The sequence below is a fragment of the Melanerpes formicivorus genome, unplaced genomic scaffold (genome assembly GCF_026170545.1).
Source record: "Melanerpes formicivorus ecotype bairdi unplaced genomic scaffold, bMelFor1.0.p_v2 SCAF_21, whole genome shotgun sequence".
Taxonomy (NCBI): Eukaryota; Metazoa; Chordata; class Aves; order Piciformes; family Picidae; genus Melanerpes; species Melanerpes formicivorus.
This window is the reverse complement of record NW_027142373.1, coordinates 10,766,509-10,781,935: the sequence shown is the minus strand read 5'-3', so window position 1 is coordinate 10,781,935 and position 15,427 is coordinate 10,766,509. Positions and strand designations below refer to the sequence as shown.

Here is a 15,427-nt window from a genome sequence, read left to right as displayed (position 1 = left end):
TTTCCAGAGGTAGATTAAAGGGAAATGTTAAGTAACACGGCACAGTTGGTTTAATTCTATTATCCCTTAGGCTTGGGCAGGAAGAAGTCAAATGAGTCTTCCTACTTGCATACAGGTAAACATCTGCTCTCTCGGGAATTTTCCACAGTATTTTGTCATCTGAATGTTTTATTCAAGCCCACAAGATTTGACTCTTAAATTTGTACCCCTGAGATATGTGGAGCCGTGTTTTAAAAGGCAAGACGAGGAAAAACCCGTTCCCGCTGCCAAAGCCAGTTTAAACATGCAGCTTTAGAATCCTAAACCTCCAGTGCTTCTGAGGCACCACACTGATCCTGACTGCAGGAGAGTCCTTAAATACAAGCTGATTATTTACTCAGAACAAGATGAAGGGAAGTTTGTGAAGATGGCGATGGCAAGTGGGCTTGTGATCCTTCTCAGGATGATGACATGGGACCAGAAAAATTCTCTGCAGCTGTTTGAAAAACTCAGACCCCAAACAACTCCACCTGTTGTTGAAAATCAGCCAGCAAAGATTGCAAAACTCATCTGGAAGCTTGAACAAGACTCCAGGATATGCAAGGGTTAGGCAAGGAGAGATGCCATCCATTTGAGAGAAGCCTCAGCTTGGTCATCCTCCCATGACCAAGAGTTTCCTTTTTGTGCCAGCCTCTGCTACATACAGCACAGTCACAAAGAACATTCTTTATTCCAAGCACATCATCCAAAGAGGTTTTGACACAGTCCTGTCTTCCCTCCTTCCCCCAATTCATAGTATCATAGCATCATTCAGGGTTGGAAGGGACCGCAAGGATCATCTAGTTCCAACTCCCCTGCCATGGGCAGGGACACCCCACACTAGATCAGCCTGGCCAGAGCCTCATCCAGCCTGGGCTTAAACACCCCCAGGGACGGGGCCTCGACCACCTCCCTGGACAACCCATTCCAGGGTTTCATCCAAAGTGGTTTTGACATAGTCCTGTCTTCCCTTCTTCCCCCAATTCATTCACAGCTGAAGGTAAAAAGTAAACCTCAGCTAATAAATAATCCTTGTTACAGCTGGATTTGCAGCTGTCAAAGACTTTTGCACCTGAAGAGAGGCACGGTGGTGGAAATTCAGCAGAAGGCTGCTACTCTACGACAGATCCAACATTTCTCCAACTGAGCAGATGCTGCAGCTTGCAAGAGTGGGGAAAATTGCTTTGGTGCAATTCTGAACAGTAACTTACTGTTTGGGTAGGAGGCTTTGAACCACAGTGTCCAGACTCCTCTCAAAGGTGCAGAGATGTAGTTATGAACAGCATAACAAGCAGAGTGGGCAGCACACGCTGCTGTTCTTGTCTGGGCATCCAGCATCACAGACAGTGTACTCCAAAGCACTGCTCCTTGGTGGATAAAAAGACAAGCAGCACTAGAAGGGTAAGTCAGTGCCCTGAGAGAGTCTTCAGAGAGCTCCTTTCCTTCCACTTTTGCCTTGTCCAGGCTTGCTTGAACTGTGAGGTTTATCTAAGAGATCCTTCAAGAGCCCTTGCAGGGCATCAGATGGGCTTTGAAGAGACCTGTGGGCTGCAGGCTGCAAGGGGCTGATCTAAGCCAAGAAAGCACAAAATTCATCACAAAGAGTGTCCTTTGTGTTCATTTCCCCCCAGAGAATATTCCCTCACTAAGGAGAAACAATATATTTATTATTTACCTGGGCATCCACAACCTCACTCTTTCCCCAGTGCTCTAAAGTCATCCTCATCTCAGGACTGGTTGTTACAACCTACAGTTCTTCTCCATGATCCCCACTCCACTGCAGCTCGCCAACTCACACTTCTGTTGTCTTCCTACAGCACCCCACTGACCCTTACTCATCACCTCTGGTATCTCACCTGACAGTGACATACTTTTCTAGTTCTGCCCCATCCCTTCTGCATACACCAAAATTCTTCACAGAATCACCAAGGTTGGAAGAGACCTCAAAGATCATCGAGTCCAACCTGTCACCATAGACCTCCTGACTAAACCATGGCACCAATCCCCTCTTGAACACCTCCAGGGATGGTGACTCCACCACCTCCCTGGGCAGCACATTCCAATGGCTAACAACTCTCTCTGGGAAGAACTTTCTCCTCACCTCAAGCCTCAACTTCCCCTGGCACAGCTTGAGACTGTGTCCTCTTCAGGGAAGGGGGGAAATTCCATCCCTCAAAGGGACTCAAACCATTTCATAAACACCAGTGGGGCCTCCTAACATCTCCATGATAGAGTAAGCCCAAGAGTCCCATGTGATGAGTGAAGACATCAGGAAAGATTGTGGCCTTCCAGTATCTGAAGGGGGCCTACAGGAAGGCTGGGGAAGGACTTCTCAGGATCTCAGGTAGTGATAGGACTAGGGGGAATGGAATGAAGCTGGAGGTGGGGAGATTCAGGCTAGATGTGAGGAGGAAGTTCTTCACCATGAGAGTGGTGAAACCCTGGAATGGGTTGTCCAGGGAGGTGGTCGAGGCCCCGCCCCTGGGGGTGTTTAAGAGCAGGCTGTCCAGCCTGATCTAGTGTGGGGTGTCCCTGCCCATGGCAGGGGGGTTGGAACTAGATGATCCGTGTGGTCCCTTCCAACCCTGAATGAAACTATGAAACTATAAAGCTCTGTGATTAAGCACCTTGAAGGCCAACTGAAAAAAAAATGACAACAGGGATCGAATTCCATTCTTCCATCTCCCATTTTAACCTCACACTCCTCCACCCCAAGCAGCAGGGAGAAGAGCTGTAGCACCAATTCATTCTGGCACAAAGTACCAAAACAAAAAAAAGAAGGCAAGATAAAGTAGAGCATTAAATGATTTGCTATCAGAACACATCCAGTTTGGCAACCACTGAACAACCCTCAGTAATCCAGAGGATGGAATGCATTCATTACAGTGGTAATACAATTAAAATCATTCCAGTTATTTAAATGCTTGTGAGTTGCTCTTTTAGTACTCCACAGCAGCTGATAAAAGTGTGCTGAGGAAAGGCCACAATACAAAAATATCCTTCAGCTTATTGTTCGCTTTCCATTTAAGAGATGACGATCAAGGAAACCTCACTTGGGTTTGAAAACAAATTGCTATCCCTTAGAAATCCAATTCTTTCCAAGTGGCTGGAGCACAGGAAGTAGTCTCTCTTTGAGGCAGTCATATTATACCTTGTCATTAATGTTGCAGTAACAGTCACAATAGAAGCAGTACCCCACAGACGGAACGACAGCGCTCAGGTTACATCCTGTGCCTCAGAAGCAAAATGAAGGCACCAGAAAGGAATATTCCTTGCAAGAAAATCATCTTGCTTTGGCCATAACCTTTGCAGAGATGCTGTGTTTTGATACTGTAGTTAAACTGAGGCAGCAGCTCTCTTAGTACTATTGCAGGGTTTTTCCTTTTGTTAACACCTCCCCAGGCCAGCCCAACGATCTCTCTCACGTTGCCACTTGGAGCATTTCCTTGCACTCTCGGCAGTTCAGCAGGTTTCATTTCAGAACAGCCTTGCACTCCCACAGCCCCTTCTGAACCAACATCTTAGGCCACTTAGGAATGATCCTCCAAGAGCCCTACTTAAATGGGTACATCCCCACGGTGCAGATCCCCTGAGGCACTGATTTTCAGGTGGTCACTAAGGGTGCCACCAAACCTCACTGTGATTATCCCCATTACAGGAATAAAAATGCTGCAATTTGGGTGCCTGAAGCAAACAATCTTGGTCACATATTTTTCAGTAACTGGTAGTGTCCATGCCACCACTGCAGCTAAACCTGTCCAAAGGACTAATGACCCAGTGAGTGCTGAAGGTAAGGTCTCACCAGCCACAAGAACCCGCCATTGGATCCAATTACAACTCACTCCACTCCTTCTAATTTAAAAACCACAAGAGGAATATTAACTAAATTGCAGAGCAATCACTTTAGAATACATTATTTGAAAATTGAGGGTAATAATGTAATTTGCCCAGGCTCCTGAAAGATCCCAGCTGTTCAACAAACAGGAAAATCTTACTTCCCAGCTCGTGACAAGATCTCTTTGCCCAGCTTTCCCTTAGCCTCTGACACATGGGCTTGTAGCAGTCCGTTAGGCTAACACTGTAAACATGAGAACTGTTGGGAAACCCAGCCAAGCTAAATAGCTAAGTGAACTCCAAATTGATCCAAACGGTTTATATCCCTGGACTTCCACCACTTCTGAATCGTTACCCCTTGCAGCAGCTCTCCTAGTGAAGTCACAGCACCTAGCCTAAGGCTTAGGTCGCAGCTAACAGGAATCGACAGGTACCCTCTAGCAGTGAAGGAGCAGCACCAAAATTCAGCAAGTTCTGTTGTAAGAAGAGTGATTTGCAAGACCATGCAAAAGAGTTCTAAAACCAGTAGGGTTCAAAAGCACAGGTTAGTATTTCTGCACTGCTGTGTACACAAACAGGGTATCAGAATGTGCCAGCCCACAAGAGTTGGCTAAATGAATGACAGTTAAATATATGAGGCTCTTAAGAAACTAAGTCACTTAAGGCCTTTTGATTTTTATCTCAAGAAAACACCTCTCAGAAAAGACCATTTTAGCAGTTTTTGCCTGCAGTCAGCATAGTTCATAAACACCATTTCGAGGCAGCCAGGTTAGATGAGGCCTTGAACAACCTGGTCTAGCAGGTGTCTCTGCCCACAGCAGGGGGGTTGGAACTAGATGATCTTTAAGGTCCTTTCCAACCCAAGCCATTCTATAAATCTATGAATATGAGGAGCAAGCTCAGGTGAATAGCAAAAGATGTTAAAGAGATTTCAATGCCCCCCCCCCCCCCCCCCCTTTTTTCCCCCCCAATAGCCTGTTGCTAAATACTAGAGGCAATTTTGATTTATGCTGAATCAAGGTGTGCTTCCAAAGCTGCCACACCAATTCAAAGGCTGCAAAAGCCCCTGGGTTTCATTTTTGGCAAGCCAATAGCAATTCATGTTAACTGGTCTCGTTTCATTCATGCAACATTACCTTACATGAATCCTGCAGATAAGCTCATGACAGACAAAGCACCACTCTACTAATTCAGGAGATGCAAGACATTGTTTTTGAAAGCATGCTGCTCACTACCTGTCACTTGACTTGCGTTGCCTCAGGAAAAGAAAAAATCCTAGGCAAGATACAACAAGGGAGCTTGGAGATTCAGTCTTAAACTGGGCTGAAAAGAAGCTGTATTTAAGCAGACCTCACCCCTTCTTCAGAAAGTACAGCAAGTCCAAACATCTTTTTTGGCCAAACAAGATAAAGACAGCTTTTTCCTGGAAAAAGCCTTGGCAGGATGTCAAGTTGAAAGCATTTTATACTGTTACCAGAAATCTAGTCAGGTTGAGATCCAGATTCAAAGCCAAAGAGGAACAGATTCCATGTCTAACCTATGACAGGTACTGTGTTTCCCCCCCACCCCCCTTTATTTCAAAGCAGCTTTTTCCAGGCTTTTGTGGGTCTGGGTATGAAAACATCTGCTCACAAGAGGGAATTCCAACCTTGGAATGTACCACCAAAGTCTAGATGATATGTATCACAATAAGAAATAATCTGCTTAGCAGAATTTCCTAGAATTGAAACAATGGTGTGTAGTGGATTACATCCTTCAGCTACACAGTCAAAAGCAGCTGCCAAAGCAGATGCTGGATTTCTTAGAGCTGCATTACATGCAATTAATGCACTATCAAAGGTCTTAAGATGACGCCAGAAGCCAAACAGGTCACTGCCCATCAGCTGAACGCACAGGCCTGCCATTCTGCCACGAAGTCAAAGGATTTCCAGTGCCAGCAGGCACAGGTCTAGCATTGCCCCAGGCAGTTTGCCAATTAAAAATACTGCTAGCAGGTCAATACCTAAAAAGAGCAATAACTCACTGCAAACAGTACGAGGTATCAGAACGTTCCTAGGACACCAGAGAAAGCCTTGGGGCTGTCAAAGAGGTACATGACTCCGTGGATTTCACTGCAACCTCGAAAATTCCCCATGAGACAACTCAACAGCCTTGTGGAATGGAAAACATGACTGTCACTACCTCCCTCCAGCACCTCAGAATTCCCCCTTTCCGACAGGAACAGCAGAATGGTAAAGCAGAGCTCGGAAGCTACACCACCATAGCTAAATACATCCAAAACCAGAACTCAATGCTTTATTTTTCGCTTTACATTTCCAAGCATTTCCCGTTTGATACCATGGCAAACTGAACGGTTCAAGGAATGATTTGCTCTTTTTAACTGAATGTTTACATCAGAAAGCATTCAAATACAAAGTCTTAAATAAACTGTAACAATATTGATGTTTCTGCTCAAGAGTGACACAGAGAAAAAAGAAAGGTTCAACCCAAAGGCATTAGTAAGTAGTCCAGCATTTAAAAAGTTCGCTTCATCAAACATTTTTTGGCTTAGCAGAACACACACAGACCCAAAAAAAAACAACAAGGCAAAACTGACTTCCATTTCCAGTTCAGCTACTGGGTGAGTGAGAGGGCTCAAAGGAAGCCTTTAGTTTCTTGACTCTCCTGACTGAAAAGGAGGATTACGCTTACTTACCAGAGAGAAAAAGCTGAGAACTGAGAAGCCTAACCGCGCTGCAGGGAAAGAAAGACAAGCGCTGAGTGCTGGTAACTCCCCCAGAGAAATAAATCCAAGCTGGTTATTTTAAACAAGAAGTTTATTTAAACAACAAGACGCTGTACTTGAAGGGAAAACTAGCTAGGAACCTTTTTTTTTTTTTTTTTTAATCCTTTTTGTTTTTTTTAAAGAGTAATTTACCCCTACTTAAGACAAGAAGATCGCTCTACGTGTAACAGCTACGTACAAAAAAGTTATAAAATTGTCCTTGGTTTTAACAATGATAAAAGGAAAACAAAAAAAAAAGAAACAAAAAAAAAAAAACCCAACAAAACAGCAAAATCATCCAATCCAACAAGGTTTTGTCTCTTTTTGCTTTGTTTTTTGTTTTCAAACAGTGAGAGCAAAATAACTTACTGGAATATAAAGAGAAAAGGAGGAGGAGGAGCATGCCGCTAACGGGGAGAGGGGCGTTTTGTGTTTGGTTTTTTTTCCACAGAGCCAGTTTGCTTTCCCACACCCCGCCCCACCCCCCCTCCATCATCTCCATTCAAATGTTGCTCAAAACATACCATTGGCCATTTAGTTTAAAAAAAATATGCATTATGTCTGTGCACATTACACCAGTTACTTTATGTACAATAGGAGGAATAGGATAAAAAAAAACCAAAACCAAACAACCAAAAAAACTTCAGAGAGAGAAGAGAGAAAACTATACTGCAGTAGTCAGGATGTGGCTGAACCAAGTCTCATGTTTTTTTCTAGTTGTAGATGGTGTTGCCTGTGGGAGCACAGTTCTGGAGAGGAAAGTAGCAGGGTTCTTTCTGTATGTGTGTGTGTGTGTGTGTGTGTGTTTGATTTTTAGTAAACTCCTCCTGTTTGCTGCTGGAACACATCAATTGTATCTTCATCCTCCATTTCCAACTACAGCAGAAAAGAAGAAAGGGGAAAAAAAAACAAAACAAAAGCTTTCAGCTCTTCTCAGAGATCAACTATAAGCAGGGTTGTTTCCACAGTTTCCTATATTCCTGTTTACTTTTCATGCACCTTAACCAGCCCAGCCCCACTGCCCTCTACCACCATGGCTTTGCACATCTGACCTCGCCGTTAACACCAAAGCAAATAAATTCAATGGAAAGAAAAATAAAAGCCAGTTGCTAGCTGTTGTCCTGGAATGAATTCTAGTATGGAACTTCAGGCTGCTCTGTGTGCCTCCTGTGGAAAAGACTGGCATCCATAACATTAACTCTGTTGCCTGCACCTTCCTTCTCCTCTTTACTTCCTCAGCTTACCTTAGAACAATTGTCACAAACGCACTTTGCTGCTGCTGTTCCAATGGCTGCAGCTGCAGCACTAAAGCAAGCAGACTGTAATTAAGGCCCCCCAGGAAAATCAGGCAGTAAAACTAACCATCAGCAAGCACAGAACAGTTAAAAGTACTATGTGGTCAAAGAGGTAATAAACTGCCAGTAATACTTCATTATTTTAACTCCTTTTTGACTGATTAACACCCTGGGATGTTAATGTTACTTAGTGACAGAGTCTGTCCCAAGACTGAAGGAGCTGCTGTAACTAATGTAAGTTGTATTTCTAACAGTCTCAGTTTCTGCTCCAGGAAAACAAACTGGTCTATGGCAATTACCACAACTATAAATAGATTGATCCTTGGCTTCAGCAGAACACGGATGGAGAGGAAAGCATCCTGTTGCCTCAATGATCAGTATTCTGAGGTTAAAACATTGCATAGACTGTGGCTGTAAGAGACACTTTCTTTGGAGCAACTGCTTATGAAACACAGATCTACTATAAACCTTAAACCAAGAGTCCCTTATAATATAACAAGTGGTCCTGGAAAGCATATAAAAGTTTATCACTTGGAGAGGCTGATTAAACACGGTGACATGGAGCAGTGCAGAGTAAAACTTGAGTTGCAGTGAACCATTCTGTTCTGGCAATGGCCTTTGTTTTAATCAATTACAGACAGACAACCCAAACTTCACAGGAGCCATTAATTTTATGCTGTTGAACTAACAGCTTCAGATGACAACTAAGAGAAAATTACTTTTTGCATTACAAATGCAAGCTTGCAAATCAGATCTCTGGTAACATCCTGGCAGGCTTTTGCAGGAGACTACAGGCACTGCTTCAGGAAAAACTCAATTCTTAACTCACCAACTCTGGTCTCAGAGCTGTGACTCAATAAAGTGACAGTTTTATAAGACTCACCATCTGTACTTCACATCACTGTGCTTCATTTTGTTCTTTTATTACTACAGCAATAGAGAATTACAGAACACTGAAGAGTGCACAGTTTACACTAACTCTAAACTGGCTGTATCAACATAGTGGTGGGAAAAAAACAGGGGGTGGGAAGCTCTGTCACTACTGTATACAGAAGTATTTTCTATGAAGCAGAAGCCTCCACTCCAGCAGCAAATGCCAGGCCTCAGTGCTGTGGCTTACCTGTGCAGGTGTGTCTGTTTCATTAATTGGCTGCCCATCGAACCGGAATCTGATTTGCCTCATCGACAACCCCTGGGGGACAAAGAGAAGCAATGCAAAGGGAGGTTGAGTCTGTTGTAAAAGTACTCAATCATTACAAGCCACCATTCATAACGCAGCATGCAGACAGTTTTTGTGCTCCTCTCATGCCCTGACTCTAAGGCAGCTCACCACAAACCCTTTGCAATCTGTTTTCTGTTAAAAAACACCGTGCTGTGTCCAAGGGACTGAGGGAGGCAACACTGCCCCCACTGACTGCAAGGTCAGATAAAACCACTTCTACCACTCAAGTCTCACCCCAAAGGCTTTGTAGCACTTTTTAGTACCAATTTGCTTAAAAATTAGATGCAACACTTGGATTCAACACATGTCAAACAGTAATGTTCAACACTCCTTCTGATCTTCCCCCACAGCAGAAGTATTCTAAAGGCTTTTTCTTTTTCCCCAGAAATGCAACCACCATCTACTAATCTGCAGCAGCCAGCAGCAGGCAATGGTAACTTTCAGACCTTCAGTGCCTAGTAACAAGAAATCAATGGATCAAGGGTTTTTTTCCATGTGTGGCTGGAACTTCCTAAGAAAGTAAAGCAATCTGCTTCCAGAAGCTACTGCATAGTATTTGGAACTAGCATTTCTGCCCTACAATGGTCCTCCTGCTGACATCTTCCATTCCCAGAAGATGGCTTCTCATTCTCACTTGAGCCAACACATTCCAAAAGATAACTAAGGAGCAACAATCCCTTGTACTAAGCTCCAAATTCACAAGTTTTCCAAGGTGCTCTACAGCAGGAAGAGGAATTAAGTTTAAGGATATAACCAGAGCCAATGGCTTTGGTGGCTACTTCTTTCCCCCCATTGACTCTCTCTACAGAGCCCCTGAACCAAGTGGACTGCTCATTGCTTTAAAGTAAACCCAGTGCTGCAGGGTGCTCCTCTGACATCTCTGGCTTAGAAAAACAGCCTTCATTTAGCCATGCAGGAGCAATGTTAACACACCAAGGAACACTCAATAGAGTAATTATTGCTGGGATTGTTTGTAGTAATTAATGCTGCAATGTTTGTTCCCCAACAAAAACACCTTCACAGAGAGTATGAGTAAACTTTTTAGTAGGACTTTATAGTGCACAGCAGAAAGCCTTCTAGGTGTGATTGAGATCCTGCAGTGCTCAGAACATCATCTTCAAGAAGACCATGTGGCTAAGTGTCATGGCAGCAACACATTTTTGCACAGCACCATTTGGTTTGAGCTGTTTTCTCTGACATGTTGTATCTTAAAATATGTATTTCCTATTCCAAGTGTTCCTTTTTTTTCTTCTTCTCCTCCCCAGGTTCCTGACAACTTTGTGAGCTCAATAAATGGCAGCTAAAACCAGCCTGAATAAAACTTACCATGGTGAGATTACTATCCACAAAACAATTAAGTATATTCCATGGATGGGGCTTTTTTCCTGTTTAAAACAATGGTGTGGAGCCTTGGACCTTCTAAACACATCAGTCAAGGTTTAGTTACCTCCATTTTAGGTCTACACTACATGCAACACAGGATTTTCATCCTTAAGTTCTCTACATAGCCTCCATCTCTCCAAAATGAAATGAAAAGGCCACAATTCTAAGGGTTTTTAGGATTGGATATGCCCAGTTAAGAACACAACCAAAAATCTATCTTTTAAAGGCATACAGAACAAATGCTTTTGAATAGTTTGAGAAGTAAGCAGCTAAGAAGTTAAATTTAAAGACAAGTCCATCTCCACAGACATAACCTTTGGATACCTACAAGCTTAAAACCAAACCCAGTAAAAAATGTCTCTTAGCCTAAAGGCTTTTTTCCTCCCCTCCAACTGACAGCTGTGGGTTTCTGTTGGTTTCAGGGTGGGGGTTAAAGCAGGTCAGAAATCTAAGGTTTAGATTTTTACTTCTGTTTGTAGCCAAGTAACTGAATTATCAATGGTTATTTCTGAACTCATCTTTCCCAGGCCTTTACAAGCAATTACCCAATCCTCAGAAGACAAGATATAACTGGGACTTCATGTGTGCTATCACACAGAGTCATTTGCCTAATAGAACATGAATTTGTATGGCAGAGGCAGGAAAAAATGAGCACACAGCCTCAAACTTTCACTAGTTTATCACTAGTGAATCCAGACAAGAAGACATTCACATGTTCCAGGAGAGCTGATTCTTCCTGCTTTCATTCACTGTCCCACTACAGCAAAGGGCAAACCAAAGAAGTTTCTCCAGTCTGTACATGGATTAGACTGTTTGTTCCCAGGGGTGAAACAGTTACCTCAGTACTTTAGATACTGATGTTGTTGCATTTGACAGACTGGGAAGAAACCCACCCTTCTCCAATCCCAAACACTTTGGATAAAGCTTTTTAAAGGCAAACATTCATTAAAAAGTAATGCCCAGCACAGAGAAAGTTTTCCTAAGCTAAAGCTTTACAGGGAAACTGTGAACCAAGCACTGCTCTTCCACAGGTGTTTTTAAAACTGACAACAGCTACCTGCAACAGCTACCAGCAGGGCTGGCTGCAGCAGCCAATAGCAAAATCATTTCTTTGTTGTCTCTCAGAGGATTAATTTGACAACCAGGCCATGAAAAAAAAAAACAACAGCCACAAAGCTGATCATTAAATGCACAAGCTCGTTTCCAAGCTAAACATGAGACACCTTTAAATCCCTGGGATTCTCCCTGATATTCTATCATCTCAATAGAATGATTCTAAGGTAATAAATCAGAGGTGTATGAGCAGATCAAGAAGTCAGTCAGTTATAAAAATACCTGTGGTTATCACTCAACTCATAGTATCATAGTATCATTCAGGGTTGGAAGGGACCACAAGGATCATCTAGTTCCAACCCCCCTGCTGCAGGTTCCTAATCCACCTTTTCCCCTACTGCTATTTTGAAGCAGTGGATCAGCAACTGCCTCCCAACAGCCTACAGTTAGAATGCAGATTCTACAAAGCCAACAAGAGATCCTTAGTTTACTCATTTCCTGTCACAACCCAGTCAGTCCACGTTGTAACAGATCCCAAGAACAATACACTTCCCATAACACAATTACTTTCTGTTAAGCATTTATCATTTTGCATATTTACATAGCTTTTTTTTTTTAAGGCTTCACTGTCTCATCTATCTCTATGGAGATCATCTCTCCCCCAGCCTTCTCCTGACGATCACACAAGAGCCATACCTGTCGTTCACAATAGGCTTTCATTAGTTTACTAAGTGGTGTGTGCCTCTTAATCTTAAACTGCACCACAGACCCATCTTGCCCTGCCACCTTCAGATTAATGTGGTCATTGTTTTCAGTCTTCACTCCTTCCTGTTGAGGAAATATAAGAAGAGAGAACAACAACAAACAACAACAACAAAAAAAAAAGAACAACAAAAAAAGGTTGTTTAAAAAGGTCTGGAAGAAGAAGTTAACGTTGTATCAAAGTGCAACAGGTCATTAAAAAGGAGGAAATAACAATATTATAGCTGTTTGCCAGCTTGGGGCTTTGGATTGGGAACGAGAGGTCAATAGTTTTTATTTGAAAATATATTAAAATTAGCTGCACACGAAGCCCCCAGTTCTACTTCTGAGATCAGTTCACATGCAAAGCCACAATGAGGACTTACTAGGACAGCTTTTACTAGTTTTACAGCTAATGTTAAAGAAGGTAAAGTTATTTCTATCGAGGGCACAACAATATGCAACGAAACAGTCGCAAATCAAAGGGATAAAATCGTGTGCGTTGTAACTATCATCTCAACGGCTATCAAGTCCCTCTTCTGCCCTGTCTCAAACTTTCTCCTATCCGTTGGAATACCTCCGAAGAAAAACTTCAGGATGCTTAAAAGGGCTGCATTTGAAAAGGTGACAAAACCCGAACAAGATTTCTCCATCACGAAACAAGCCTTTAAGAAAAAGCCCTCCTAACCAAGCAGCCCCCATCCTCCGGCTTCGATTCGAAGCCACACGCAGCAAACCGCAGCGAGCCAAGTTTCAATTCGCGTTCTGATCCCGAGCAAGTTAACCACGGCAGAAGCAAAGAGAAGCTTCAACGCTCTCCAGCTCCGAGGCAGCGCCCGTTCCTGAGGTGTCCAGCAGCATTTCCACCTTTTGTTTTCTCTAGGAAAAGCTGCCAGGGGCCACCGAAGAGGGTGGCGAGCGGCCGGGGTGCGGGTGCTGGCCATGTGACAGATGTCCCGCCACGCCACGCCACGCCACGCCGCGCCGCGGGCCTGGGCACGGCGGCCCCATACACACGGCCGCCGGCTGGCTGCTTCCTGGCGCCTTCAAACTCAGTTCAAAAACTGGGGGGGGGGGGAGGGGGGGAAACGATCAAGAAATAGTGGGTTGGGGGTGTGCGAAGAAGGGCGGCAGCACGGCGTTGGGTCGTTGTGGTGGTGTTTTGGTTTTTTTTTTTTCCTCGTTAGGGTTGTTTTTAATTCCTGCCGTCGGAAAACAGCGAAGCTGCCCTCCTGCCGCAGGACTGCCCCCGGCAGCCCCTCCCGCGGCCGGGCCCAGAGCGCAGCACAAAAGGGGCAGGCAGCGGTGCCCGCCCGCCCCTCCCGCGGCGGAAGGGCCTCGGCGCGCTCCCGCCGGCACCCGATGGGAAGGGGCTGGCAAGTGCCCCAGCCGGAGCCTGCTTACTAGTAGGGATGCTGCGCCCCGGCCAGCCCCGGCCGCCACCAGCCGCGCAGGGGAGGCTGCATTCGGCTCCGCCAGCAGGAGGAGGAGGAGGAGGAAGGCGGCGGCAGCAGCAGCAGTCGCCTCCGGACCTGCCTCTCTCTCTCTCTCTCTGAGGAGGGCGGGAAGGGAGCCCGGATTCGCCCCCCTCGGCCCCCCCCCCTTTCCCCGCCGCCCTCCCCGGGGATCCTCCGCCCGCCCCGGGAGGCTGCGGCCCCGGCCCCCCCTCCCCCGGCGGGGCGGGCAGGGCAGGCGGCCGCGGCCTGGGTGCGCAGGGAAATGGCGCGCAAAGCCGGCGCGGCCGAGCCCTGCCCGCTGCCCGGCCGGGCCCCCGCTGGCCCCGCCGCTGGGCCCTGGCCTCCGGCCGCCGCCGCCGGAGGGGCGAAGTGAGGCGCCGGGGGCGAGGGAGGGAGGCGGAGGAGGGGCGGGAGGGCGCCTGCCTCACCTTGGGCTTCTCGTCGGCCATGGCGAGTCAGCGATGTCCGGGCCGCTCCGGGCGCCTCACAAAGGGGGGGGGAAGAAACGACCGAGCGCGGCGGAGAAGAGAGGAGAGAGAGAGAGAGGGAGAGAGAGAGAGAGGGGAAGGCGGGGGGGGGGGAAGGGAGCGCGCACGCAATGCCGCGGGGCCGCGCCTTGTCCCCGTGCGTGCGCGCGCCCGCCCCGTCCGCCGGCCTCTTTCCCGCCCTCCGCCCCGCGCGTCCCCGCGGCCCATTGGTCCCCGGCGGGCTGGGGGGGGGCGGAGACGGGGCGGGGAGAGGCGAGGCGGGGGGGGGGAGGGAGGGAAGGGAAGGAGCGCGCGCGCGCCCCGGCCGTTACATAACGCGGCGGCAGGAGGCGGAGCGTGCGCGCGCCCCGGCTGCTGCCCGCGCTGCGTGCGCGCGCCCCGCCCCGCCCGCCCGGCGCAGCGGGGCCCTGCCGTGCGGCGGTATTGTCCTCCGCAAAATGGCCGCCGGGCCGCGGCGCCCCCGCGCCACTCCCCGCCGGCCGCCGGCAGCCCTCCGCCACGCACCACCTTGGCGTGCCCCACGGCCCGGCCTCCGCCGGGGCACCCTCGGCTCCGCCGCTCGCCCTCTGGGCGCCTCGCTTCCGTGGCTGCTGCGCTCTCCCCACGGACGCTTTTCCCCAGCGCTCCCTCGTGGGTGACCCTCACTGCTGACCTCTTGGGCATCCTCACACATCACTGATTCTGCCCTGCTCACAATGGCCTCGGTGAGGCTACAGGGTTTGGTCCGCAGCACCTCTAGAGCCCTTGGCCTTCCCCCAAGGAAGGCAAGGTGCCCTGGAACATACAGGGGGAACTGAGGCTGCTGCAGCTGTTTCTGCACCTTGAACATGAAACAACCACAGCAGGCTTCACTTCCATCCTTCAACCACCTAAGGACATGAAGCAGCCCCTCACCCATCACAACACGTTCATAGATACAGTACTAGTGTGGTGCCATCATCAGAGGGCTGGAGCTCCTCTCCTATGAGGACAGGCTGAGCAATTTGGGGCTGTTCAGTCTGGAGAAGAGAAGGCTCCAAGGAGACCTTACTGTGGCCTTCCAGTATCTGAAGGGGGCTACAAGAAAGCTGGGGAGGGACTTTTTAAGATGTCAGGGAGTGACAGGACTAAGGGGGAGTGGAACAAAACTAGAAATGGGCAGATTCAGATTGGATGTCAGGAAGAAGTTCTTT

The 15,427-nt window shown here is 47.0% G+C and overlaps 1 protein-coding gene across 1 annotated transcript; it reads right to left on the bottom strand.

Annotated features, from left to right (window-relative positions):
• Nucleotides 1–6,120: 6,120 nt before the first annotated feature.
• Nucleotides 6,121–14,466, bottom strand: SUMO2 (small ubiquitin like modifier 2). Its single transcript, XM_068151563.1, has 4 exons — nucleotides 14,196–14,466; nucleotides 12,266–12,397; nucleotides 9,032–9,103; nucleotides 6,121–7,492 (listed from the first exon to the last, which is right to left on the bottom strand). Exons 1-4 carry the CDS (start codon nucleotides 14,214–14,216, stop codon nucleotides 7,430–7,432), a joined length of 288 nt encoding a protein of 95 aa, XP_068007664.1. The 5' UTR covers nucleotides 14,217–14,466; the 3' UTR covers nucleotides 6,121–7,429.
• Between the last annotated feature and the right edge of the window lie 961 nt (nucleotides 14,467–15,427).

Excerpts from the sequence above, each read along its gene's own strand:
- SUMO2 (XM_068151563.1), bottom strand. The coding sequence starts at position 14,216 with ATGGCCGACGAGAAGCCCAAG. Across the intron at positions 12,398-14,195 it reads TGGCCGACGAGAAGCCCAAG|GAAGGAGTGAAGACTGAAAA; the intron begins GTGAGGCAGGCG and ends TTTCCTCAACAG. Across the intron at positions 9,104-12,265 it reads AAGCCTATTGTGAACGACAG|GGGTTGTCGATGAGGCAAAT; the intron begins GTATGGCTCTTG and ends TTTGTCCCCCAG.